The 27,227-nt window shown below is 40.7% G+C and overlaps 1 protein-coding gene across 4 annotated transcripts in view; it reads right to left on the bottom strand.

Annotated features, from left to right (window-relative positions):
* rusc2 (RUN and SH3 domain containing 2) overlaps positions 1-26,975 on the bottom strand; it is a 29,896-nt gene extending 2,921 nt beyond the window's left edge. The window contains exons 1-11 of one of the 4 annotated variants that reach the window (XM_016669143.1): positions 26,777-26,975; positions 12,432-14,093; positions 10,940-11,540; positions 8,062-8,739; positions 6,741-6,929; positions 5,477-5,644; positions 4,788-4,864; positions 4,213-4,387; positions 3,003-3,108; positions 952-998; positions 48-867 (exon numbers count right to left, since the gene is read on the bottom strand). In XM_016669143.1, the coding sequence (XP_016524629.1) occupies positions 48-867; positions 952-998; positions 3,003-3,108; positions 4,213-4,387; positions 4,788-4,864; positions 5,477-5,644; positions 6,741-6,929; positions 8,062-8,739; positions 10,940-11,540; positions 12,432-13,928 (4,358 nt within the window). In that variant the 5' untranslated portion in view covers positions 13,929-14,093; positions 26,777-26,975. Of the gene's footprint in view, positions 1-47; positions 868-951; positions 999-3,002; positions 3,109-4,212; positions 4,388-4,787; positions 4,865-5,476; positions 5,645-6,740; positions 6,930-8,061; positions 8,740-10,939; positions 11,541-12,431; positions 14,094-16,475; positions 16,591-21,268; positions 21,386-26,776 lie in introns of those variants that run through there. The other 3 variants (XM_016669145.1, XM_016669144.1, XM_007547367.2) reach the window with 3 other exon arrangements.
* Between the last annotated feature and the right edge of the window lie 252 nt (positions 26,976-27,227).

Here is a 27,227-nt window from a genome sequence, read left to right as displayed (position 1 = left end):
AAGGGATTACTTTTAGACTTTTTAAATGTTCTTTTTACTTTTCTCACCTCGTCTTTTGGGCCCTGGCTCTGAGCTCGGCTGACTCCGCTCTCTGAGGAGAACCGACGGTGGAACCGAAGAGTCGCCCCCAGCGCAGACTCTGGCCCTGTGAGGGGCTCTCGTCCTGGATTTCTACCCCTGTGTCCTCCGCCAGGTTCGGGTCTTTCTCCCGGTTGAGGATGGACTCCGGCGGGCTGCCCATCCATGACGGCCTTCCTCTGGACTCCCCTCCGCTCGCCCCTCGCTCGCCCTCAGACTCTGCGCCCTCCACCACTCCCTCTCTTGCTGGTGGCGGTTGGTTCTGCCTCCTCTCTGAGGATTTCTTCCTCTTCTCAGCCTTGACGAACTTGGATCCCTCGGCGGACTGGTCGATGTAGACCTGGGAGGACTGCATGAGCTGGTACCACCACCCGGCCTGCTTGTGCCCCGGATCCTTCTCCTTCCTCCGGTCTCGCTCCTTCACGTCTTTTGCCCTCTCCTTCCAGAGACTCGCTCCCGCCGTCGCTCCGTCCCGCTCCATCCCCGGCCATGTTCCCTCGCGCCTCAGCCCCGGCCTCTCGCTCCGCGCCACGTCGCCGACGGTGGTGCTCCAGCCCCTCATGAGCTGGAAGGTGGAGCGGCTGGCCGGCCCCGCCGAGCGCAGCTGCTCCTTGCGCCGCAGCTGCTCCTGGCCCTTCTGGAGGAGGTGCGGCTCAAACAGGAGGTCCAGGTCGAACGGGAGCAGCGACAGCGGCTGCAGCAGGAGCAGCAGCTCCTCGAAGAGGGGCTTGCATGGCCCCTGCGACAGGGGGAGGAAACCCCCCGGGCTGTAGTGAGCCACTATGATGTCTGGAAGACAAAAGTGAAACATCAGAACGAGAAGCAGAAAGAAAAAAAGATTACTGAAATACAGAAAATCCAGTGAGGTGTTACCTTCATGTGTGTAGAGGTGATTAAACCAGAACTCCAGAGATTTCATACTGAAACAGAAAGATAATACATTTATTACAAATGCAAGGAAAGACACTTTTATTCACTTTTATTTACTTTTGCAAGTCTCTGCCACTAGAGGGCACAAGCAACGGCACTGCAGCTGAGGTTGGCATGTTTTCTGGATGCTGTTAATCACGCGATTTAGGTTTAGTTTCTCAAAACTAAATTAAATTAGCTTAATTTTGTTCATTAATCACATGATTTAGTTTAAGTTAGTTTAGTTTTGAACAGATTTTAAGACATTAAAAAGGCATTGTAATGTGTTTTCCAGGCACATATTGCCATTCTATAGCATAACTGAATAAATATGTTTAAAAAAATGAGATATATATATATATATATATATATATATATATATATATATATACCACCCAGCTATAGACTGTATAGCTCAGTCTACCACCCGGGAGACCGGGGTTCGAATCCGGGCTGGGGCGAGTACAACAGTGCAATTGAGCTATGCAGTGTGGGTCCTTAGGCAAGACCCTTGGAGCTATATAGCCTACCTCATACCATGAGAGACATTGATACGCATAACATGCCGGCTCAGACGTCGCCCGGCCAAACAAGGTCTGCGTCAGGTGCTGGGGAACCAGAGCACCTTGATGAAAAATGGGCTACTGGAACAAGACGGAAATGGGCGAGAGACGAAAACATGGATCTGTTGGAATGCTACTACTCAAGTAACCCTAGTCAGAGGGGTTACATGCAAAGACTGAGGGTGGAATGGTTACTTCGACACCCACAGTCTACAATGACTGCCAAACAACTAGTAGCTCAGTGTTCCAACATCCGCAAACGGCAACTGCTATCACAACTTGAGATTGACGAGGTACAACACAAATGCTACGGCAAAAGGGAGGAGCCCAAAGGTAAGGTCAGGGGGGAGTTAACTACTCCCCACCCCGAGACTGGGTATGCAGCCCCAGTAATGAACGAACTATCAAAGCTGAACGAGACAGCAACTGACCCCGACGCCAATTACAACGGCTGAGTGAAGTACCATCAGAAAGTCTCATTCAAGATGTGAATGCAGCATTGAGAACAATCCCTACCAACACCATAACAGAAACCAATGAGCTGATATACAACTCAGCATCAGTGATCCCTGAAATGCTCGGCTATAAGAGCAACTATGAGACCCAATATCCATCATGGAAAAGACGGTTTGAGGCTAAGATAACAAGGAGGGAAGTGAGCCAACTGTCAGAGCTCCAAAGAGGTGCAATGAAAAGACCAGTACAAAGGCTCCAAGCCGCCAGCCGCCTAAAGAGAGAATGAAGCCAGGAGGATCTTAACCGGCTCTTCTCCACCCAACCAGCTAAAGTGTACTCTCAGGGTAATAACAACAGAACAGACCCACCAACCAGCTGCTACAGTGTGCTCACCCTGAATGGCTAACTGAATGGCTCAAGGACACACTTGGATCATTGAATGCTTAGAGATGTACAACATCAATAGGACTCTAAGAGCCAGGATCTACAGCACTGACATTGGGATGTCATTCGGACTAGAGAAGTGTGGCCGGATGGTTACAAAGAGAGGGAATACCACAAGCAAATGGCAACCTCGAGGAGGTCACAAGGAAAGGAGCCACAGCTAAATACTATGCTATGCCTTACCAGTAATCAGATGGTGGATAAAGAACAGAGGATGTAGTGGATGGATGAGAAACTGGAGAAATACCAGGGCCTAAGAGAGGAACTGGAGAAGGCCTGGAAGGTGAAGACCACAGTGGTGCCTGTGGTCATAGGGGCCCGAGCTCAGAGGATGAAAGAGACCACCCGCGGAGGGTGAGAAGGGAATTTTTTTTTATATATATATATTTTATATTTTATACCGCCTTCTCAACATGTGTTCTCCATTAACCAAAATGAATCTGTCTCATGCACTGAAATTATTTCATTTTACTCCAGCCTCAAGCTAGCAGTTACCAGGTTAGCGAGAGTGAAAATCTGCCAACAGAAAACAGGCGAACTTGAAGAACTCACTTGAGCAGGCCGAAGACGAAGGCGTTGAGCCTCATGCTGTGGCTGGTCAGCTCTGAGAACTGGCTCACCTTCGAGAACAGGCTGTGGAGAACTCGAGTGGACGGCCCTGCAGGAAAAACGAACAATAAATCAGTCGCTGCTGTCAGCATTGCATACAGGATTAATACCACTGTTTTTCTAACAGCAAAATAAATTAAAGCACTTTTAAAACTTTTCCAGCATTGCATTAGAGATAAAAACAACACAAATAAACTAAAGAAGACAGTTTAAATTCACTATTATATGTCATTTATCACAATTATTTAGGTAAATGAAAATATAACAAAATGTTATGTTTTGAAATGTTTCTCTCACTTTATTCATCTGACTGAACAAAACACTAATTTAACAAAAACAACCCCCAATTTCAATAACTTTATAAAAATAAGCCAACCTTTGTTTCAGTTATGCAGATGAATAAGTTATTGACCCATTAGGAAAATTAAATATTCATTATATTGAGACAATCCAAATAAAGTGTAGATAAATTCCCTTCCAGTTCAAATTAAAAGCTTAAACATAATATACAAAGAAAGTTATAAAAAAATCTCTGAAAAAATGTTTTAAATTTTTTGTCTGAGTCTGTTTGATGCTGTTTCCTAATATTTAGTAAATATTAATAATTTTGCATATTATAACTAACCTAAAACAAAAAAGCTTAATCTCATTTAACTTCAGAAACTACTGTAAATAAAATTTTCCACATTTAGGCTTCTAATCAAACGTTATATAGCACTTAGGGCTGTTGCAATAAGCAAAGAATCAATTAATCACATGATAAATTAAAATTAACTCAATGATTTTTGTTTGCATAGTTTATATGTACAAAAAACTGGATGACACAAATCTGCAGTTTGGCGTTTGGTCTCAACTACTATTTCTTGAAGGACAATTTTGTTTACAGAGTTTATATTTCATTTTATTTGTTGTTTCTGTTTATTTATTTTGGATATTTAAAATGTTTTCCAATCCCCATGTTAAATGTTCATTATTGATCTTTGGGAATGTATTGTCCTGCTATTACTTGAATTTATCAGTTATTGCGATAACTTCTGGGACAGTTTATCGTCCAGTAAACGTTGTTATCATAACAAACCCTTTCCAAACCTTCGAAGCATCTATTTGAATATATAAAGTTCTAAAACTCCTTATAGTCGGCATTCAGACTCACCCAGCTGGGTGGAGGCCTCCACCACGCTCCAGGGCTGGCAGCGGCGCTGCCCGATGATCAGGTCCAACACGTAGGCCTTCAGGCCGTCCTGCAGCAGGTCGCGCAGGGCCGGACACAGATACTTCAGGATCAGGTGCCCCACGTTGGGACTCACCCAGCTGTTCCCCAGTTTGGCCTGGTGGTAAATACAGATTTCAAACTATAATTAACACACCATAGAAATAATTACCTGACCGCAGCATTTAATCCAAACATACTTAAGATTCCCTCTATAAAAACATTTAAAAGAATTTAAAAAACACCAAATATACCTTGATATTAGGGCTGGAAAATAAATCAATAACAATGTATATCACAGTAAACACATGATCAGTATAAGTAGATAATGCAACTGGTAGAAAGTTCAATAAATCAATGAACTCAGATCCAGAACAGCACAGCATTCTGGGAGACGCAGGCAGAGGAAAAGCGTTAGCTGCTCACACTGCAAAAAAAAACAAAATCCTATCAAATATTTTTGTCTAATTTCTAGTGCAAATATCTCAGTACACATGAAATAAAACAAAGTGACCGACCTTCACGTCCGGGTCTCTGCTGGTGCCGAAGTGCGCCACAATCAGATCCACGGCTGTGTTCACTGCTTTCACCAAACCTGGATGGACGACAGGAAACGCAGAAATGAACAGGTTGGTAAAACAAAATCTCACCAACTCTTCTTCCTGTAGAAAAGATCTCGTTCCACTGGCAGATTATTTCACTTATGAAACCGGAAGAAGAAAAAATCTTGTTTTAAGTTTGGCAATTTCCTGATATTGATAAATAAAGTACCAGAGGTGGGCAGAGTACTCAAAATTGAGCTCAAGTAAGAGAAGCATGACTTCAACTTATTTTTACTTAAGTAAAAGTAAAAAGTATCCATCCAAGAAATTACTCAGGAAAGAGTAAAATAGTATTGTGTTAAATATCTACTCAAGTACTGAGTAACTGATCAAATTATCAATTGTTTAATATTTAAAAATTACATCCACAAATAAAGTTAAGAGGAAATATTGGTATTTTAAAGACAAAAATGACAATAATTCATATAAGCAACAACAAAAATAAAATCAGGCAAAAGAAAATATTCCCAACTCCAGCAATTATTTACTTAAAACAAACTCCTATATCTTGTATTGAAAAAATATAAACTGTTTGCCTTTAGTTATTGAAAAGACAATAAAAGGTTCATCAATACGTTTAACTATTAACCCTTCAGACGCCGCACCTCTCTTCTGCGTCAGGTCCACTGAGACGTGGGACTGTGAGGAGTAGCAGGAAGAGGAAGTGGAGGCGTCAGGCGACAGGCAGAACTCCTCCGGCGGTTTCTCCGTCAGGGAGAAATAATCCGGCAGGAAGTCGCTGTAGCTCTGCTGCAGCTTCGCCGACTGACCGGCTGCAAACAACAAACAGATAAAAACATAAAAGACCTGCTTAGTAACGTCCTCTCTGATGGCTTAGGCCATTCTCTAAGCTTTCTAATGCTGTCTAAGGTAGGGGTGTCCAAAATGTGGCACGGGGGCAATTTGTGGTCCTTAAAATGATTTGGTTTGGCCCTTGACTACCAGTCAAAAATGGTAAAAATTTGGCAAATCGAACCAAAAACTGTTGATCACCCAAAGTTTTTTTTAAATAATCTATGGTTGTGAATCTTTGCGGACCATAATAAACGGAATATTGACCAACATATTGGATGTATTGATGAATTTGATGATGGCGCTCGTTAAAATGTAACATTTTCTGACTTGTCAGCTGTAAGATGGTTTTATATAGTTTATGTTTTCTTGTGTTTGTGACGTAAAGCACAAACACAAGTGCTTTACATCACAATGTGCCTTAAGCAGTCTCAATTGATTAAAGATTTAATAATGACAAAAAAAATAAAGTAAACTTTAAAATAAAGAAATTTAATATTGTGAAGATAATTTAGTATCATTTACATTTTATTCTCATACTTTTTAAAAAATATATTTCTTAATGTGGCCCTAATACTCCGTTGTAAATTTTTCCATTTTTAATTTAATGAATTTTGTGGCCCACCAGTAGTTTAAATTTGCCGCTTTGGGTCCCAACACTGCTGGTTTCTAGTCCAAATATCTTAGTACACTTGAAATAAGGCAAAACTAACTCATATGTAACTTTTAAGGAAAATTTAGGAGACTGTTTTAAGTCAATAATTTCTTAATGTTGCCCAAGAAGTACCACTTCCAGCGGCAGATTATCTCACTTATGACGAGACTTTTTTCCCATAAATTATAAGTTAAATAAAATTCAAGCAGAACTTGTACTTTCTCATCATTATTAAGGAATTGCTGACTTAAAACAATCTCCTATATCTTGCTTAAAAATTACTGGTAAGTCAGTTTTGTCTTATTTCAAATGTACTAAGATATTTGCACTGGAAACGAGATCAAAGGTTCTTGGTACGATTTTGTGTTTTTTGCAGTGCAGGGAAAAGTTTGGACACCCCTGGGTTAAGGAAGCCTGAGCACCGTGGGGCCATCCCAGCGAGGACGGAGCCGTTGGGAAATCGAACACGTTGCGTCGGGCGGGGCGCGGCCCCCCAGCCCTCCTGAGCTCCATGCTGGCAGCAGAGTGGCCCCCGGGGGCCCTCTCTACGCCCAGGGGGTTCCGGCGACGGTACTCTCTCCATTTTAGAGCCTGGGGGGAGAGGTGGTGCACTGTGGGAGTGGGTGGAGCGGGTTAGGGATGTGAGGACGGAGGATAAATGGAGGTTTGTGGAGTGAAATGATGAAATATGCATGCAGATGAAAGAGGAACATCGAACAGCATGCATGAGCAGAGGGAGGAGAAAAAGAGAGAAAAGAGAACAGTAAGAATGTGCAGCAGCGCTTTTTAGGTTTGCATCAGTATTAAAGGTGATCTATTATGCTTCCTTGAACATTTTAGAATATATCTAAGGCTCCAAACAAAAATATTTTTTGCATAAAATCATTCTTAAATAATTACATTTTTGTCAGATTGAGATGCTTGAGGGTGTCTCATCATGGCCACGCCGTCCAACTTAACATCTTCACTCAAACGTGAAAACGGCTGCAAACGGATGCTCAATTTTTCAATTATTCATCTTTGAAAAGCAGACGTGGAGCCTCCTGCACAACCAGCAAGAATGCAGCAAGCGGTTTCTAAATGGTAAGTCAACAGCAAAGCACTTGTCTTTTCCAACAGCGCATACAGCGGTAAAACCAGCTGACCAAACATGCTGTAGCTCGGCCAGGGTTGCTAGGTAACAGGATGGCATTGGCAAGGTAACGGCACACTGACTGTTGATTGTGACGGCTCATTTTCCAGACACCAAAATACATGAACTTGTTGCTAAATTTACAGCAGACTGATTCTTTTAAAAACTTGGGCTGTTTTTAGAAGAAGTTGAGACCCATATGGAAATATAAAAACGTTTTGCATAGTAGGTCTCTTTTAAACAAACACAGAATTCACTGAAGATGATTTATTAAAAGCTGCAACCAACATGATCATAAAAAATATTTCCCCTTTTACAGAAAACGTCTTGACTATTTATAGGAAGAAAAGGCTCAGAGGTAACAGACAGCAGATAAAAAGATAAAAGAACCAAAGCAAAGTATTTGTCCCCTTGCTGATTTCTTCTGTTTTTGTTTTAAATCAAACAAATCATGACGCATAGAAAATTTCAGAAAAAGACCACCACATTGACAATGAAACACGGTGGTGGTAGAGTGATGATGTGGGCATGCGTTGACCTGCTGCAGCTGACAGAACCATTAATTTTTCTCTCTAGCAGTAAATCAGTTTCTGATGTATTTTGGAACCTACCATTTTGAGTTCTGCTTCCAGATCCTTTCCCTCTGTCTGAGAGTTTTCCAGAGTCCAGACAGCCCAGTGGGCTCAGGGTGTCGGTGTGAAGCGCTGGTCCGTTATGGTGGAGACATTGTCCCTGCACAGCGGGCAGCGTGGGCGGCACCACGCCTCGCTTCACCCCCAGAGTCGGAGGCGGAGGAGTGTGAGCCAACGGCACCGACCCGTTTCCATGCCTCCCAGCGGGCGGGGTGTGCAGCGAGCCGAGTCCGGCTGAAAGCGGACAGGAGAGGCTGTGTGCCGGCTTGGGGCTGGGGGTGCAGGTGGAGCAGCTGCCAGAGCTCAGCGCCCCCTGCAGGCGGACCGGGGAGTAGCTCCCTAGAGGCGAAGGCCGGACTGATTCGGTCGGAGGAGCTGTGGCGCTGCGGGAACTCTGATAGCCGTGTCCGATTTCAGCTGCTTCTTCGCTTTCCTCACCGACTGGACCTCCAGAACCGGACCCGGACCCCGAACAGGGGCGAGCCTGCATTCCAGAGACGTAGCCAGTGAGTAGTGGCAGCAGCGGCTTGGGCTGAGGGGGTTTGGAGGTGAACTGGTGGTGGAAGGTGAAGGGCTGGATGGGGAGGGTGGTGGGCCGCTGGTCCTTACTGTAACGGACCACCGCTGGCGGGCTTTCCGACGAGCTCGACAGAACACCTGGACGAGAGAGAACCAGGGCCGGGTTAGCTTAGCATCAGACAGAAGCAATGGGAAAGAAAAACTCAATAATTTCATCATAAACAAGTCAAAAAGAGCAGTTTAACATTTAGCACGGGAACTGGAAGATGTTTTAAATATCCAAAATAAACGAACAAAACAACTGAAACCACAAATAAAATTAATTATGAAATTTCTGTAAACAAAAAGGGCAAGTTGAGACCAAAACACCAGACTGGAAACTTTTATCATCCAGTTTTTAGTAGAAAGAGAGAAAAAAGAAAAATAATAAATCATAAAAATGGAAATTATTGAGTCACAAAAACTAAACTAGTACAAACATCGGTTATGCACCTCATAAAATAACACAATCTTCTTCTATTCGACTCTGATTACAGATCATTTAAAACGCAGCTTATGATTTATGAAACCAAAACTAAATCGAATATTGATTCCTTCTCAACATTTGACCCCACATCTTGTTTCGCTGTTTCTCTAAAGTGGATTAAAGGATAACTGGCTGATTATTAACACAGAAGGTTAAAGCTATGAACCAACAATAAAAAGATTTAAAAAATATATTCCTGTTAACTGACTGAACTCTTTCCAGCAAAGCCTGAAGGCTGAAATGGAAAACAGCAAAAACTGCCCAGTCACAAAGTTAGCTCGTCAGACAGCCAGACCACCGCCATGCTCTCTCTCACCAGGCCACGAAACGAATCTCCACCCAAAAAAATGAAAACACACGCAGACATACTGAACCTGAGGCCCTGCATGAGGAGAACGGGGGAGAAACGCTTTTCTGCAGCCACTCACAAACTGTTTCACTTGCTGTTTATGGACCCTCTCTGCTGCCTGACAGGCAGGAGCGTGCGTGACGTCAGCCGCGTTGCGCAAGCTGTTTGTCACCGGAAAAGGCCGGCCCACCGCCGTCTGATCTGGGTGCGGCAGCGCCTCTCGGCCACAGGGGGCGCAGTTGAGCTGCATCACAAAGAGAGCTCCAGGACAGAAAGCTTCTGTCTTTCTGTTTGTAAAATCTGCTCCATTATCCGTCTGTTCTGATTTTAACACTTTCATGAGTCCATTAGACAGCCGAGCTTCTTCCTGAAGCTGCTTGTTAGCATCGTTATCGAGCGATTTGCTTTAGCAGAGCTTTTTATAAAGGAAGCTGCTAAGACACTGAAATCTGATCAATAATATATGATCCTGAGAAGCTGCACAGCTGCTTGTTATGGCTCTAAATCAAGACAGATACAGGGAGGAGAAAAAGCTCTGAAATTAAACACTGCAAAAACACAAAACCATGTATTTCTGGTCTAGTTTTTAGTTCAAGTATCTTAGTTCGCTTGAAATAAGACAAAACTAACTTGCATACAAGCAACTTTTCAACAAGATACAGGAGCTTGTTTCAAGTCAATAGTTCCCTGATATTTACAAAAAGCATAGTTCCACTTATAACATGGGAAAAATGTCTCATTATAAGTGAAATTTACAAACTCCAAACATTTTATTTTCAATGCATTGCAACAGGAGACATAACATGGCTGAAATAGGATTGTAATAACCTTTAATGTTTCAGTCACTCGAGGTTTGACCCTGTAAAATATTCATGAACTTTTATCATTATTTTAACCCCAATTACTTGATTCCTCAACAAATTTAGATTTGAATCCCAGGCAACGTGTAAATATTTTTGTATCTGCAGAACTGACAAAGTTTCTATTTTTTCTGTAATATTCCATGAAAACGTTTGTGTAATTTCTTCATTTTTACCGTCAAATGAGACTTAGTTATTTTTCTTTTGAAGAATACTTTTTCCCTCTGCAATTTTAAGCCTTTTAACTGTGACTTATTAATCATTCAGGCATAGAATGGCTCCTAAAACCCCCAGATAAATTATTATTTGGTAATTAATGACACTTTTAAAGCAAAGTTGCATTAAAACTTGCATTAAAAGTCCATTAAAAATGTCATTACTTCTTGACAACATGAAGACTCCTTCATGTCAGCCTGATCTGCACCCCTTTAATTATAGTGTTACCCACTTTCTGACGGTTTAAACTTTCCATGGAAATTTCATCCCAAAACAATTTATAAAGTGGCCAAATTAGTAAAATTGTTGAACTGCTGTCAGGGACCAAAAAGTGGCCCCCGCGCCACACTTTGGACACCCTGTTTTAGAGTAATGGGGGGGACGTACCTTCTACCTTGGTCTGGCTCTCCTTCACCCCGTCCAGGTGGCGCTCGATGCTTCCCTGGCTGTAACACCTGGTGAAGCGCACCGGCAACGCAGCTGGACTGACGGACTCGACGCGCTGCTCCAGGATGGGCGAGAAATCCACAGACGAGTGCGAGTGGGTGGAGTAGGTGGAGGAAAACGGGTCTGCTGCCGCCTTCGTGGACGGCGACCCGCCTGCGCCGCCGTGTCTGCGTTTGCTCCTGGCGATCTCGGCGAAGGAGGTGACGCGCGGCGGAGGAGGCGGCGGCGGCGTGGCGGCCTGTGCGGCGCCGTCGCTCAGCCGCATGGGACAGCTCAGCATGCGCTCCAGCGAGCCGAGCCGCGGAGACGGACACCTGTCCAGGTTGCGGTCGTAGCTGCGGGAGCGGGGACGGCCTCCGGAGGGCGCTCCGCTGCCGCCGATGATGCTCCGCTGAGCCATCGGAGGAGAAATGTTGACGTACACCTGGCCTTCGATGACGGACGGAGCGACTCCAGCCGCTTCAGCATCCTGCTGACCGCCATTTTTCTTCGTCTTCTCTTCGTTTTCGTCATCCTCATCATCATCATCATCATCATCTCGCTGAATCAGAAGAAAATGAACAAAACATACAAGTCAAACTTCTTGTTCTCAACAAACAGTTTTGCTTAGAGAAACTTCATAATTCATTTTATTTGTTGTTTCTGTTGTTTTGTTAATTTATTTGGATATTTAAAATGTCCTTCAGCTCCAGTGTTAAAAGTTCATTAGAATTTAAAATTTAATTCAAGTTTTTGCATTTTTATGCCCTAATTTCCATTATATTACATGAAAATTGTCTCAAGATAACAACACTATCGTTTATCGCAATAACTTCGCAATTTATCATCCATCAAAATTGGTTATTGTGATTAGCCTAATCATCAGAACGACTTCTGCATTAATTTTATTTTATCATTATTTATTCATTTTTCAATTTTATATTTATTCACCTACTTGTATATATAGCCCTGCAAAATCACCAAATCTTACAAAGTAATTTTAGTTTAGTTTCTAGTGCAAATATCTTAATAGACTTGAAAACTATTATTATTATTATCTGCAGATTTTCTTGTCTTGTTATGAGATTTAGTTTGTAACCATTTTATCTTTTTAATATAATTTTCTGTTGGTTCTTCAGCACAATATGTAAAACATGGATATTATAACATGGTATTAATTACAAGTTCTTGATAATTATTGAGTCTGTAAGAAATATGTTTCATTAAACTGAGATAAGGTCTAGATTTAAAGAACACAAGTAGTGGTAAATAAATTATTTTGTTATTGGTTTTGTATGCACATGTTTTCTCTGTCTTACTGTTTGCTTGTTTTGTTGTTAAAAACCTGTTGAAATAAATAAATAAAATCAAACTTACAAGCAAAATATAGGAACTAATGATTCCATAAGGTTTATAATCTGCAGAAACTAATAAATCAGGATTCTCCACTCACTCGAGACGACGCTCCATCTTCGTCCTCCTCCTCCAGCCCCTGCTCCTCGCCTCGCTGCCTGAACAGGAAGTACTCGCTGGGCTGGGTCGGCGTTGGGCTGCCTTTACTGTGCTCCGAGGAGCAGCTGTTGACCGACGAACCTGCTGGACTCGGGGACGACTGGGACGAGAGGTCACAGGTCACCAGCTTGTAGTAGTTCTGGGTGGCGACGACGAGGCGCGCCTGGCTCTGCAGACAGGAAGCAAGGTCGCCAGATGACCCCGCGGCGTGAGGAGGGTGGAAGGAGTTGCAGTTGGCATCGAGGTCGAGGGTCGCCTGGTGCTCCATGGAGCAGGAGCAGGCAGAGGAGCTGGAGAGGCGCGGCTCTCGGATGAGCGGGAAGGCGTTGGAGAAACAGGATGGCGGCGGCTCGGTCGGGGATGTGTGGAGGTCCAGGTAGAACGCCCCTCCCCCTCTGGCGTCCTGCTGGTTTCCGTGGAGATCGGAGACAGACGATGTGCCAGCCGGCGGCGGCTGCTTCTCCGGGATGCCATTGTTCATCTTGTTGTAAATGGCGCTGAAGTTGATGAGGACGCCCTCGGAGCTGTTGCAGGACGAGTCGCTGCAGTAGCCCTGCTGGAAGTCCGGGAACGGCTCGGCAAAGGTTTCCGGGAAGTTCTGGGACAGAGCGCAGCAGGAGCAGTGCTGATTGGACGAGCCGGACGAGTAAGAACCCGTCTTGCTGCTCTGGCCGCATCTCATCGGCTGATCGTCGTCCTCTTCGTCATCGACCCAGTCGTGCTCGCCGCAGTCCATGGACACGTTGGAGCCGCTGCTGCCGTGGCGGCGCTCCCTGTCCAGTCCCAGGACGTCCAGGTCGTCCAGGTGGTTGGACAGATCAGAGGACGCCCCCCTCAGAGATTCCCGACTGCTTACTGCGCCGGAGCCATGCAGCAGGAACGGCTCGGACGCAAACCCCAGGAAAGGAGCCATGGCGTCGTCCAGCGCGGCGTTCGTCTTGCTGTGCAGGTGGAAGGACGAGTCCTCCAGGTAACCGTGGAGGTTGTCGCTGTCGTCTTCGTCTTCCTCATCCTCGTCTTCGTCTGTGTTCAGGAGGAACGGATTGCGGCGAAGAGGGTTCCTATTCCTCGGCTTGGCTCTGGGTAAGGTGTGAGCTGTGATCAGCAGGTCCTCTGAGTTGCTGGAGGTGAACGATGAGTCGTCGCTCGCCGTGCTCCCGCCTCGCCCGCCGCCACCTCGCTTCTCTCTCCCCACGCCGCCGCTGGAGGACCAGGAGCCACTGGAGGTCTGGATCAGGCTGCTGTAGAGCAGAGCCTCCCTCTGCAGGACATCCCTCTCCGGCAGTGACGTGGTGCGGCTCAGGCCAAGGCTCTCCGGCGGGCTGAACGGGTTGGTCCTCTTCAGAGATCCGCCGCAGCCCCCCGAAACCTGGCAATGCATCAGGGGAATGTGATGCACGATCAGCGTTTCTCCAGAAACCTTCGGAGGGCTGTCCATGGTCCCAGAGGAGGAAGGTAGGAGGCGGATCTACAGCAGCAGATTGAGGCTGAAGGTTTTTCTGGTTTGCAGATGTTTTCACTCAGCTGGGCCCAGTTCTGCAGGACCGCCGGGGATCTGGAAGCAGAGGTCGGGGAAGTCCACACCGTGGTCAGAGTGGTACATCTGGACAAAAAAACAAGAGACAGAGTCATCAGGAGAGGAAGCAGCAAGCTTACAAAACCTTAACAAGTATTTTTGGTCTAATTTCTAGTACATTTCAAATGAGACAAAATTAACTTACTGGTAGCTTTTTACCAAGATATAAGAGCTTGTTTTCAGTCAAAAATCTCTAGTTTCACAGACAGATTATTTCTCTTATAACAAGACATTTTTTCCATGTTGTGATTGAAATACTCTGCCAATGGATCTAATTTTTTTTTTACCAATATGAAAGAATTAACTTAAAACAAGCTCCTACATTTTTCTGAAAAGTTACTTCTAAGTTAATTTTGTGTCATTTCAAATTTACTAAGATATTTGCAGTAGAAACTAGACCAAAAACACTAATAACATGGGAAAAATGCTGTGTTATAAGTGGAATAATCTGCCAATGGAATAAGTATTGATCCCGATACGCAGAGCATCCTAAGTTTAGGAGCATGTGCTTTAATACATACATTGTAATTCCTTAACTTTGAGATTGATTAAAAAAACAAACTTAGACTACATTTTTTGTTTAATGATTACTTTTTTGTTAAATTTGAGCTAAACCTTGCCCGTGATTCTGTATAATAAACGAGGAAAAGCCTGATTGGTGCATTAACGGGCCTCTGCAGCGTCTAACTGCTGATGAGGGAGTTCAGGTGCGTTTGTTGGAGAAGGGATGCATCTAAACGTTGGAGTCCTCCAGTATTTCCTGAGCTACACAAACCTACAAGCATAAAGTGTTTAAATGTGGACAGAGAGAGTCAGCATCACGTGATAAACACCAAGCATTGACTCTCTAACAGGACTATGATCTCATTTCACTGCCTCAACAGCACAGACACCATCTCCCTTACCAACATCATCATCATCGTCTCTGTTGCCAGGTAAAATAAGACCACTTTCATAATACCCTGCAATCAGTTCTCTCCACGTCACCTGTGGATAATTACATGCTATATTTTATTAGAGATGAACATAACAAATTGCAATAACTATATCGAATTTTTTTCAGTCTCATCCAATCATCAATAATTTACTTACTTTCCCCCTCTTACAGTCATATATCATTATTAATAATATTTCAGATTAAGCGCTTTACATGCAGTCCTGTTACTTCCCTACCTGAGCCTGCAGGTTTGAATGCCAGCATGTTAAAACCAGTATAACAACTGGAACGGTTCTCCAGTTTGATGACCTTATTAGCGAAGACTTGGCTTTGAACAAAGAAGTGAATCCTCTACAAAATGTCCATCCAAAACTGTGAATAACTCATTTATTTAGCTGATTTCAACCAATTTTAATGTGTCTCGGTCCACTGATTTTCTCTTTAGCAGGATGTTCCAGTATTAGCTTAATGAGCAACACAATGCTTGACAAAGGAAACCCAAAAGGGGCTTAAGAGATTAGCTGCTGGGGCAGAAAGGATGATTGCATAATGTGTGTTTGGACATATAATGAAGTGTGGTTACGGGAGGATTACAGGTTTAGTGATTGAAATAGGTAAGTCTGATGTTTTGACTCAAAATAACGCATTAAAGCCGCAGCAAGTAGCTTTTACAGAAAATGTTGTTTTTTTACATATTTAATAACACTGTCCATATATTGGGACAAATATGAGACAGATAAATCTTGAAAAGACAGAGCTACTCCACCTTCTTCCGGTGCCGCCTGAAGAAAAGCGCCGGTCAAAAACAACCAATCAGAGACAAGAAGAGGGTCTTAATGCTGCCAATCAACCTCAGGTACTAACTGCTAAATGTGACAGTGGTGGATAAACAACTTACCGTTACAGGAAGCTAAGCTATTGGTGGCTAAGCTAACTAGCCTTATCATTCGGCGCTGTTGTGGTGAACCAGCTGTAGCATAAAACAAGGGGGAGGGTGTGAGCACCTTGTACACAAGGGTGATTGACAGTGCTAAGATCTTCCTCCTGGCTATGATTGGTTGTGTCTGACAGAGTGGTGAATTTGTTCTTTGAAGAATTAAAAGAGTAAATTATATGCTTTTTTAAAGAAGGTGTCAAGCGGATTTTAGCTTCTATTATATTGAAAATATATTTGTAAACCTCAAAATGCAAACAAGAATCTCTTCAGAAAAAAAGGAAGAAATACAAGAGACTGTTTGGACAAAGGGAAAGATTTAGCAACAAACCACTAAAATACAACAGACCAACAAAGTAGATTCAGAGAAGTTCAGCTTAGAGAAGCAACTAGTTGTTTCAACAACTCAACAGTATGTGGGGGAAATAAAAGGCTTCGCTTATTATAACGGAAAAACTGTCAATTAAGAAGGAATTTAAGTGAAAGGTTTTAGTGAATAAGGAAGCCAGTTTCTATGAGAACAGGGTGGGAAGCTGACCTATTAATGGAGCTGTGCAGGATGAGGAAGCAAAGCTGAAACAAAGGACATCCTCCCACTTATATCATCAGGGCTGCACTTCCAGGAATATGTGAGCGGCGGAGGGAGAGCAGGCAGCACTTCCTCACCAGGAAAAGACAATTTACACGTCCAGACCGACGGGTGATGGACATGATTCACAGAGTTCTTATCGTCTACAGAATATAGTCCAGTTAAATTTGTGAAATAAAAATAGCAGCAGGCCTCTTCTGTAAAAGCAGGGACAGAAAATAACTTCAGGATTCCCACAGACTGTTTCCTGTTGATACTCCAGACATTCAAAACTCAAAGTTAAGGAGGAATGGATGAACGGACCCAAAGTCCCCCCATTAGAATGATCTGAAATGACCAGAATGTTTCTGTTAGCCAGAATTGGGTGTTTTCTGATGTGAATGTGGCTTTAAATCCGTCATCCCTCCCGTCATTCCTCCCATCATTCTTCCAGTCGTTCCTCCATCCTGCTCTGTCTGAACTCCATGCTGCCTCTCCTCCTCCTGCCACAGAGGAACAGTCTGGATCTGTCTGCCTGCACATCCTCCCTCTGCTGGAGATGAATGCAGCTTTTGTTCGCTGCTCCCGTTCACCAAAACGCTGCTGAAGACGTCTGGAGGGAGGAGCTGATGAGACGAAACGCTGTAATTTAACATTCCTGAAGGCTTCGTCACAACTTACTGGGACAAAATGGAGAAGTTAGGTTGATGTCAAGTAGATAAAGCTCTGGAGTTTACTAAGATATGATAACAATCCAGTGATTTCTAAACCAAACAAAATAAAAAATCAAAGAGTTATTTTGTTTTAAAATCAAAATTGTGGATAGTGTCGTAAAATATTCTGCTTTTTGCAACCTCAGAACTGGAGTATGTCACTTTTATTTTAAAAAATGTCATAGAAAAATATTTTTTTATTTAAAAAAACTATTTGATTGTTTTCATAAAAAATATATTTTACTGAAAATAGTTGTAGAAATGATTTTGAATTTAAAAACTATTAAAAAACTATTGTAAAAAACTTTTTACAAAAGACAAAATCTATTTAAACAAATTATAAAAAAGATTATTTTTAAAATAAAGAAGTATACTTTTTATTTAAAACAATTTTAATACTAAAAAATGTAATGTAAAATGTAGTGTAACAGTATGGTCTGAGACGAATAATCTGTGAAAAAATTTAGTTTCTCTGCCTTCTCCCAGTGCTAACTAAAAAAACGACCAATCAGAGCCAGGAGGCGGGTCTTAGCGCTGTCAATCACCCTTTGAATTGCTCTCTACTGTGCTACAGCTAGCATAACTTGTTGTAAATGCTCAGGCTAGTTAGCAGTTTTTTTCTTAAAATAAAAGTTACAGCAGCTTTAAATCTTCAGCTGATTGGTTGCTGCTTAAGGAAAACAACTCGACCCTGAGAGATCCCGGTCGGTCAACCCCGGGGACGTCTGCGTGAAAACATGACCTCGATCCCAGCTTTCCCCTCCAGGATTAACGGCAGCTTCCCTCCTCTGCTGTTTGTCTGCCTGAACTTGAGGAGCTTACAAAAGCTTGCATAACTAATGCCCACCATGTGCTGGCGCCACCAACAGGCGAGGATATTAACTCACATCCAGCAGGAGATCACTTTAGATCAGGAGATCCAAAATGCGGCCCGGGGGCCTATTGTGGCCCTTGGGCTGATTTTGTGCCGCCCCCAGCTGAAATTCAAAAATTAAATTTGGCCTTGAAATGCAGATGGAGACTTTTAATTTAAAAAATCAGGGTAAAAATAATTTTCTTAAACAGGAAAATGTAAAGTACAACAAAAATAATTTGTCTTTTTATAAGCAACTTTTAACAAAAGGTAAAACCAAGTTTATCCAGAGACTTTTATGGAAACACCGACTTTGCTGCAACAAAATCAGCTTTAATTCTTTCTTAATCTTGGCTAAATATAGTGACCGTTTTGAAAGACAGTTACCCAAATCCTTTCTTATTACTGAAAATAAATTTATTCAGTCGAGCCCAAAAGAAGCTGAAAACTACACGGCTTTCATTTAATACAGTAAACATACAACATCTAATATCGTGTATTAGGGTCATTGTAGGAGCTGCACAGTGGTGCAGTTGGTAGAGCTGTTGCCTTGCAGCAAGAAGGTTCTGGGTTCAATTCCTGGCCCCAGTCTTTCTGCATGGTTTGCATGTTCTCCCTGTGCATAATGGGTTTTCTCCAGGTACTCCACTTTCCTCCCATAGTCCAAAAACATGACTGTCAGGTTAATTGGCCTCTCCAAATTGCCCCCGAGTGTGTGTATGCATGGTTGTGTCTGTGTTGCCCTGTGACAGACTGGCAACCTGTCCAGGGTGACTCCACCTCTCGCCCGGTCAAGGGTGTAAAGAAGATGGATTGAGGGTCATTGTAGAAAAATAAGTAGTATTTTCTGCCAAAAACTCAGAAACTTTGAGAATAAGCTAAGAATTTTTGTAAAACAAAACAAGGAAGTTGTTGTTGTTGTTGTTGTTGTTGTTGTTGTTGTTGTTTTTTAACCATTTTTTTTAGGATCCAAAATTAACAAAATTACTTTTTGGAGCTTTTTGTGTGTGATTTTTTTTCCTTTTTAAATTTTATTAAATTGATGATTATTTGATTTGAAAAGTTAAGACTGCAGTAAATAATGCCATTCAAAATAAAACAATTGATTCATAATATTTCTAATTGTTCCAAAAATCTCTCTTTTGCGTGAACCGAAAATGAAGGGTTAGTCGTCATTAAAAATATAGATTGTTAAAAATATAAGTATGGTAGATCAACTATTATTGTTCAGTGGGAATCTGAACAGTTGCCAGAAGACAACAAATCTTATATTTGCAGCGTGTTATATGATATAAATTAAAAAAAAACAAGTGAAAACAGTAAACCGTGCTTTTGAGAACAGGAAAATAACGTAAATCAGTAAATAACTGCCAAAATTAAAGTAAAAAAGAAAGTATATTATATCCCACATGTTAAAGGAGTTCATTGTTTTTGTTTGTTTGTTTGTCTTTGTCCTGAATATATCAATTTAAATGTTTTGTTTCTTTGTTTGTTTGTTTAGTTGGTTATTTTATGTTTGTTGTCGTTATTTGTCAATGCCTCTTTTTGTTAGTCTGTAATGTTTGTTTTATGTAATCACTGATTGGTGAATAAAAATTAAAAAGGTATTTAAAGTTTTAAAGCACCGTTTCTCAAACTTGTACAGTTTGCACACTGAGGTGAACTTCCTGTTCTGTTCTCTTCCACAGAACAACACAATGAGAATGTGAACAGGTTATTAATGAAGTCCCTGCAGCTCGTAGCTCTCCTTCAGTCAGACAAACGAGCCTGAAATACAGAGCAGGCCGGGGTGTATTCACGTAAACACACACACACGCACACACACACACACACACACACGCACACACACACACACACACACACACACGCACGCACGCACGCACGCACACGCACACGCACACACACCGCCACCAAACAGTTGTCAGGGCAGCTTTAAATCAGAGCAACAGTGCAAGCAGAGACTCAGGAAAACAATTAAGCTTCAAAGCTGGTGGGAAAAACCTGTTCATTTGTGTGAGTTGTTTGTAAAGAAAGCACTAGATTTATAGATGCTACCAGGAATCTCAGCCACAGTATATTTAAAACAAGCATTACTAGAAATATCAATATATCTGCAGCAGAGACGGGATTTAACGCATTCAGTTTGATTAATTAGCTATAGAGAGCACATTTTTAAAAAAAATAAAATTTTTTTTTACATTCAAAGGTTCCTTTATGTTCGTGTTTCTGGTTTGCCTGTAAATCTGACGCACAAGCGTCAGCCGCAAACAGAGATTAACGACAAAGACGCTTTTTTGTTAATTTCTGCTCCTAAAAACGATCTAATGGGATGATGGAAATTACAATTGCTGTGTTCAAGTTGTGCTAAAAGGAGTTAGCCTATCAGCAAAGCTATTCAACCCTAAATTAGCATCTCAATGCTAAACATGTAGCAGCAGCACAGACGCTAATGCTAATGTCAGCGTCTACAGTCAACATTTCTACAGAAGCTCCATGAATGATCAGGAACTGAAACACTGGAAAGACCCATTTAAAAAAAATCCATTTACTTCAGGAAGTTTATCACTAAGTTTTTAGACTGTAAGTAATATATTTCATTAAATTGAGATAAGGGGTAGGATTAAATAAGTGTTCACTTCTTTCTGCTTCCTTTCAAACATAAAAGTCGTGGAAAACTAATTGTTTTGTTCTTGGTTATTTATGTACTTGTTTTCTCTTATGAAACTAGGTTTTGGTAAAAAAAGAAGAAAAAAAAACGTCTACTCAAATACCCGGTTACTGATCAAATTAAAAATCATTTAATATTTACAAATTACATAAACGAGCCAATATGTATAATTAATTGTAAATGTTGGAATTTAAGGCCAAAAATCACAATAACTCAAAGTATAAGATGAGAAAAAAGAAAATGTTTCCAAATCAGTTTCTCTCAATAAAACCTATGAAACTTTAACAAAAACTGTCTGTGTGTCTTTAGGTTAAAAAATGTTTGTTTTTCATTCAGTGGGTAGAGAATCCACTAAATGAACATTTTATTACTTCATAATAAAAATACTCAAGTAAAAGTATAATAAAAATACTCCTAAAAATACATTGTTTTCAAAAAAGTTGCTCAAGTAAATGTGCTTGAGCAACTGTAACTATTTACTACCAACTCTGGAGCCAGACTCAGTCAGACGTAGACGTTATTCACCGACCTCTGCTGCTGATGAGAGAAAATCACTCCTCAGGAGAAAAAATAAAAAACACAACAGGGCATGAATCATATCTGCACTCAGTGGCGCTGAAAACTGTAGATCCTGACACTGCAGATTAACATCGCAGCCCTCACCGAGACGTTTCCGAAGGCAGACATGCAAACCTCTGGAGGCCCTCGATTACATAACCAGAGAGACGCTGAAGAACAGCTGAACGGAGTGGAGAGGAGGCACGTTGGCCGACACACTGATGCAGAGGTGGTTCAGGAAAAGGTCTTTGGCTGAACGCTGCTGAGGCACTAATCCTGTAACGCCACAGTGATTAGCTCAGCGGACACTGACGCAGGAAGATTCGACCAAAAAACGCAAACCGAGAAACAGAAAATAAGCATGAATGGTTCCTGAAGCTGAGCTGGGAAGCTACGCAGCTCCAAGTTATGACAGTACAATGATATTTTATAGAATTAAAAATCTTTTGTCCACTAACTCATGAGTAAAAAAAAAATTTAATTTAATAAATTAAAAGACAAAAAATAATATATAAAAATGTAAAAAAAAAAAAAGTAATAAAATTGAAAACTAAACCAATACTCATTAAGGATATTTTTTACTGTCTAATGCCTAAGTTAATACATTAATTACTTTTATTTTTAATAAAGTTTTAAAAAATAATAGGTACATAAAAACATAAAATGTAAATCAATACTAATTAAACATATTTCATTTGCTTAAATAAGCTGCTGTTTCCCACAACACAAGCTAATTTATAAAAATTGCATTTTTAAATGAAGCTGATAATCAAAACCAAAGCAAAAGCATAAAGTTCTCACATTTAACAAGCTGGAGCCAAAACAGTTTCAGGCTTAAAGACTATAAAATGAGACTCGCCGCATCACCGTTTCTATTATCAGCTGAATCTATAAACATTGTCTACAGCTCTGTTTATAAACACTGACAGCTCCTTTAATATCTCAAGGAAGAGTTACTGAATTCAGTTTGAACTGAAGTGTGTTCCTCCTGTTTGCAGGACGGTTGAGAGAAATAATGCTGCATTAACAATCCCTGCTCGCTCTTTAAAACAGAATCTATATTTGCTCTTATTTATCTAAATAACTGTGTCTTTGTACCAAGAGGAAGGATCTAACATTTACATTGGAGGCATTTTTAGTGACGTAATGACTTGGCTCCAACGTTGTGGTTCATTGGTGGGTTTCTTTTATAGAACCAGTGGAGAACTGGCTGTACCACCAGCCCCAATTTAGAACAGGAACTTCTTTGTTGGGGAAAACACAGTTCAGACGGCCACTGATGGTCAAAGCAGACATACTGAACATTTTACAGGAAATGGACACATTCAATGATTATAAGAACAGTTTGATTTGATTTTGAAGAAACTAAAGGATCTGTTCTTTGAGGAATTCCCATTTCAGCTTGTAACATTTCCAGTGCAGATTTTCTTAAAGGGGCAGTATCATGTAAAATCAAAGTTTTTTTTTTTAGCTTTACACCATGTTATAATGTTATTCCCTCACCAAAAACATACCTGATTCTTTCATGCATGTTTGAGAAGTATTTTAATCTCTATGGCAACCATTTCCCCCACACAGCTCCTTCAGACTAACCAGGAGCAATTAGCAAACACCTCAGTGCAACGCTGATAAAAACTTTGTTAAAGGGTCAATTGAGGAGTCATGTTGTGATGACTTCCTGAAGGCAGAGTTTCAGAAAGAGTAGGAGTTTTTAAAGAGACAGAGGCCCGATTTCAAGGTGTTAAATCAGAAAATCAAATTTCTTTTAAGTCATATTTGATATATACAGCATTTTTATCACAACTAAATATAACATAGTTACTTGATTATGCTATAAAATGGCACTACGTGACTGTAAAACACATAATTAAGCCCTTTTAAAACGGTTTTCAGTCTCAGATAGCAAAATCAACCCAAGACTTATTTTCTTTCATTGACAATATTTTTAGCTAGTAAAATAGATCTACCACCTGACAAAGCAGGAAGATCATGTAACCTCCACCAGCAGCTGCTAGCAGCTAATGCTAAGTAAGCAGCCCTTCACAATAAGAGCCAAAATGCTTTGAACTTTAAATAACATATATGGAGTAATTTTGCATTTGATTTCAAATGTCAGAAATGTCACACTACTACTACTAAGTACTTATTACTTGACCTGTAATGATAACAAGTAATAATGCAAACACATTATCAGATATCAATAAACTTTAAATTATAACAAACATTTAACACTGGAACAGGAAGACATTTTAAATATCCAGAATAAATAAAGAAAACAACAAATAAAATGAATTGTGATGTCTCTGTAAACAAAACTGTCCTTCAAAAAAGGGCTAGTTGAGACCAAAGCACCAGAATGAAGATTTTTGTCCTCCAGTTTTCGGTAGGAAGAGCAAAAAGAGAAAAACAATAAATCATGAAAATAGGAATTATTGCCTTCAACATGTGATTAATTGATTTATTGCTTATTGTGTCCATTATTATGAATGCCTCTTGTTTTTAATTTTTAAGTTAAAACATACTTTTTGCGTTAGGATGGTTAGTTTGAGTGTATTTCCAGCCTCAAGGATGCCAATAAATTTACTCAGCTTTGCTTGACACAAATTGGCAAAATTATGCAAAGTATAATTGCATGTGTTGTAATATTTCTGCTGTACCAACAGACTTTGCTCCACATGGTCATTGGTTAAACAAGCAGGCCAGTGTTGGAGACTGGAAGGACGGCTAATTAAAACCCAGACACAAACTCAGGGCTTGGTGACTGACATATATGCAGCTGATGAACAACAGCTGAGTCACTGTCAAAAGACATCAGTTTGAGCTGGAGCCTTATTCCCGTTTTAGTTCTGGAAGAACTTGGGTTTATATTTAAACAGGGCTGGACGACATGACTGAAAAACGTATCACGATATAAGAGTTTCATTGATAATTGTTGATTAGATTTTTTTATTTAAATATCTGAAATACTGCCAAGCTGGTGGCATGACTTTTCCTGTTTTATCCACAGTTTTCACTCTACAACATTGTTTATTTGTAAGCAGTTATGAGGCAAAAGGTGGTAAAGTGACTCAACAAGTTGTTGCTAGGTAACCAGAGTTGGAGGGAATTCTAAACTGTTCGTTGCCCAGCAGGTTGTTGCTAGGTAACCAAAGATTGAGAGAGTTAGTTGATTCCACCAAATCACTCTGGATCCAAGTCCAGAAAATATTCTGTATATTACATTCAATACTCTAAAATATCTATTAATATTGATTACCATACCTATTACAACATATATTTTTATTGATTTATTGTCTAGCCCTATATTTACATATAAATCCTGTCAGGAACTAAACTAAAAAGAGAAATAATCACAAAATGAGTGGCCTGAGATATGTAAACCTAATAGTTTATTTAGTCTTTTGTGAGTAAATATAATAAAATAACTTGAAAAAGCTGAAAATCCTGAACAAATACTAGAAATTTAAAACAAAATCTATATAAAACAATACAATATAATAACAAACAGGACACTAATATATAAAGTAGCTTATGTACTTTCAGAAGCTGTCCTAAAATTTAAAAAATGGTTTTAAGTGCATCTATTGCCACTGTAAAAAGGTCAAAAACCTGAAAAGAAAATAATACAAAAGAATGAAATTCGAGCTTCTTCGGTTTGCACTTGAGAGACAAACAAAAATTATCTAACAATGAAAGACAGGCAACAATGTCAAACGGTGAGAAGGGCTACAAAATGCAGACCAGCCCAGCACAAAAACAGTTTATATAACAATATCACCTTTTATTCCTCTGCATTCCTCCTGAGATTATCTGATTGCCTTTAACAGTACAGAGTAACACAGGCAACAGGATAAGACGCTTTACAGACACAAAACTCCTACGCTTTATGAAAATAATTTAGGAAAAAACAAAACAAAGCCGAGATTAAAAAAGAGCAGGAAATTAAATCTGAGCAGTCACAGTCACTCCCTAAAGGAAAAATAATAATATCACTTCAGCAGTTTACACAGATGATCCATCTGATGGGAATCAGGTTAGGTATCAAAGCTTAATGCTAATCCTGCAGCCCTGACACAAACATAACGCTGTTTAGATCAGAGAGTAATCTGCATCCCTCTCTCTGTAAAAGACAACAAGACACCATCAGGAATATAACAGGAAAAACAGGCCTCCAGCCTTCAAAATAAAAGCTTAAAAATAAATTTTAAACAAAGCCATTGTCTCTTAAAGTATTATCCGTTGGATACACTTCTTAAATTGTATTAGATTGTATTATTGACAGATAATGTAACATATTTTCTTTTTTTTGTTTAGCTTGCACCTTTAATACATCAAAACTGAAACCCTACGTTGTTCATGCCAAAAAGAAAAACACATATACTGTATTTATTGTGTTTAATGTAGAAATAACTTGCCTTTTTGAGGGCACAAAAAGTCAAAATAAAAATCTTTATCTGCCAGTAAAAGCCACATTGGTGTGTAGGGATGGAGATTTATGTTATCGAATAATATCTATGAAATTCAAATAATGAATCCCAAAAACTGATAGCATTGTAGAGATTGTTTGCCTTATGATTTTGGTTCCATGAAAGCATCAATAGATAAATGTAAAAATATTAAATGCAGTTACTAAGTGAGGTTTTCATATTTTTTCAAAAAGCACACTTCATTACGTAAATATATGAATAAGCATATTTTTTAAGGTTTTTTTAATAGTAACTGTATGTACACAGTCATTCAGTTATCTACAAAATACTGCAAGGAAGTTAGAAAATACCTTAAAATCTACTTTGGTGTGTGCTGCTTTGCTCAAAATGTACTTTTACTTAATATAATCACTTTAAATAAAATCCGCAAAGATAATAATTCATATGAATCTTTATAACAAAAATGAAGCATAGAACCCCTCCCAAAAAAACAAAAACAATGATAGAAGTTGGCATGCTTTTATTTTGAACTGCCAGAGCGGAAGTCGTACTGGTACGTTCTTTTGAACGTGACGCGTGTTGCTGAGGATGATTCCAGTAATGTGGGATCAATATGGAGATAACAGAGGGGACAAGGCCGCTGAAGGGGCAAACTCTGCGCCACCAACAAACATACACTGTATAAATATAAATCTTACTAATTACAATCTAATTCAGAGCAGATGGTGGCCATATTTAATCCGAACATACACAGTTAAACATCGATGAAGATGGTGATGTTGTGTCAAACCGTTAGAACGAGCCTTCATACACATAACGCCACAAGCTAATTTTAGGGTCACCTTTCCATTAAAGCGTCAATTACTTCACTGTAGACGGAAAATATTTCACTCTTAATAAAATACTATGAAGCGGGGAAACCGAAGCTGTGTTTTTCGGTTCAGACTGCATCATATTATGTTTTCACCTCCGACTCGATGATGGTTAGCGGAGCCTTTTCTCCTCACCCACCCGCGGTTCAAACAACAAAAATCAGCATTTATCCGCTTTACCTTGTCCGACGTAGTCTTCGGTCGTTCCGTTTCCGATAAAAAACCAACGGGTGTAGCGCTGTATGACCGAGCTGGTGGGTTGCTAGTTTTCTCCGTGTGGGAATGTTGTTTTCTCTCTGAGAGACAGACTGCAGGCAGGCAGGCAGGCAGGCAGAGCCGCGGAGGAGCATCGCAGGATGGGAGGGACCCGGAGCCTCACGTCAGCCTGAGGTCACCATCTTGGCCCCAGACCGGATTATCTGACCCGGGCTGGGACAAATGACTGTCAACAAGCATGTCGCCTCATCCAGGGATAAGTTCACCTTCTATACTCAATAATAAGGGATTTTACACAAAGATAACAACGGTTTTTAATTCTATCCAGGGCCGGCCCAAAGCTGCTTAGGGCCCCTACACCACGAGGGAGCCCCCAAGCGCACCAATCTAGCATCATATATCTAGCATCATATAT

Source organism: Poecilia formosa, unplaced genomic scaffold (genome assembly GCF_000485575.1).
Source record: "Poecilia formosa unplaced genomic scaffold, Poecilia_formosa-5.1.2 Scaffold20, whole genome shotgun sequence".
Lineage (NCBI taxonomy): Eukaryota > Metazoa > Chordata > Actinopteri > Cyprinodontiformes > Poeciliidae > Poecilia > Poecilia formosa.
The sequence above is the reverse complement of the archived record's forward strand: the minus strand, read 5'-3'. Positions and strand labels throughout refer to the sequence as shown.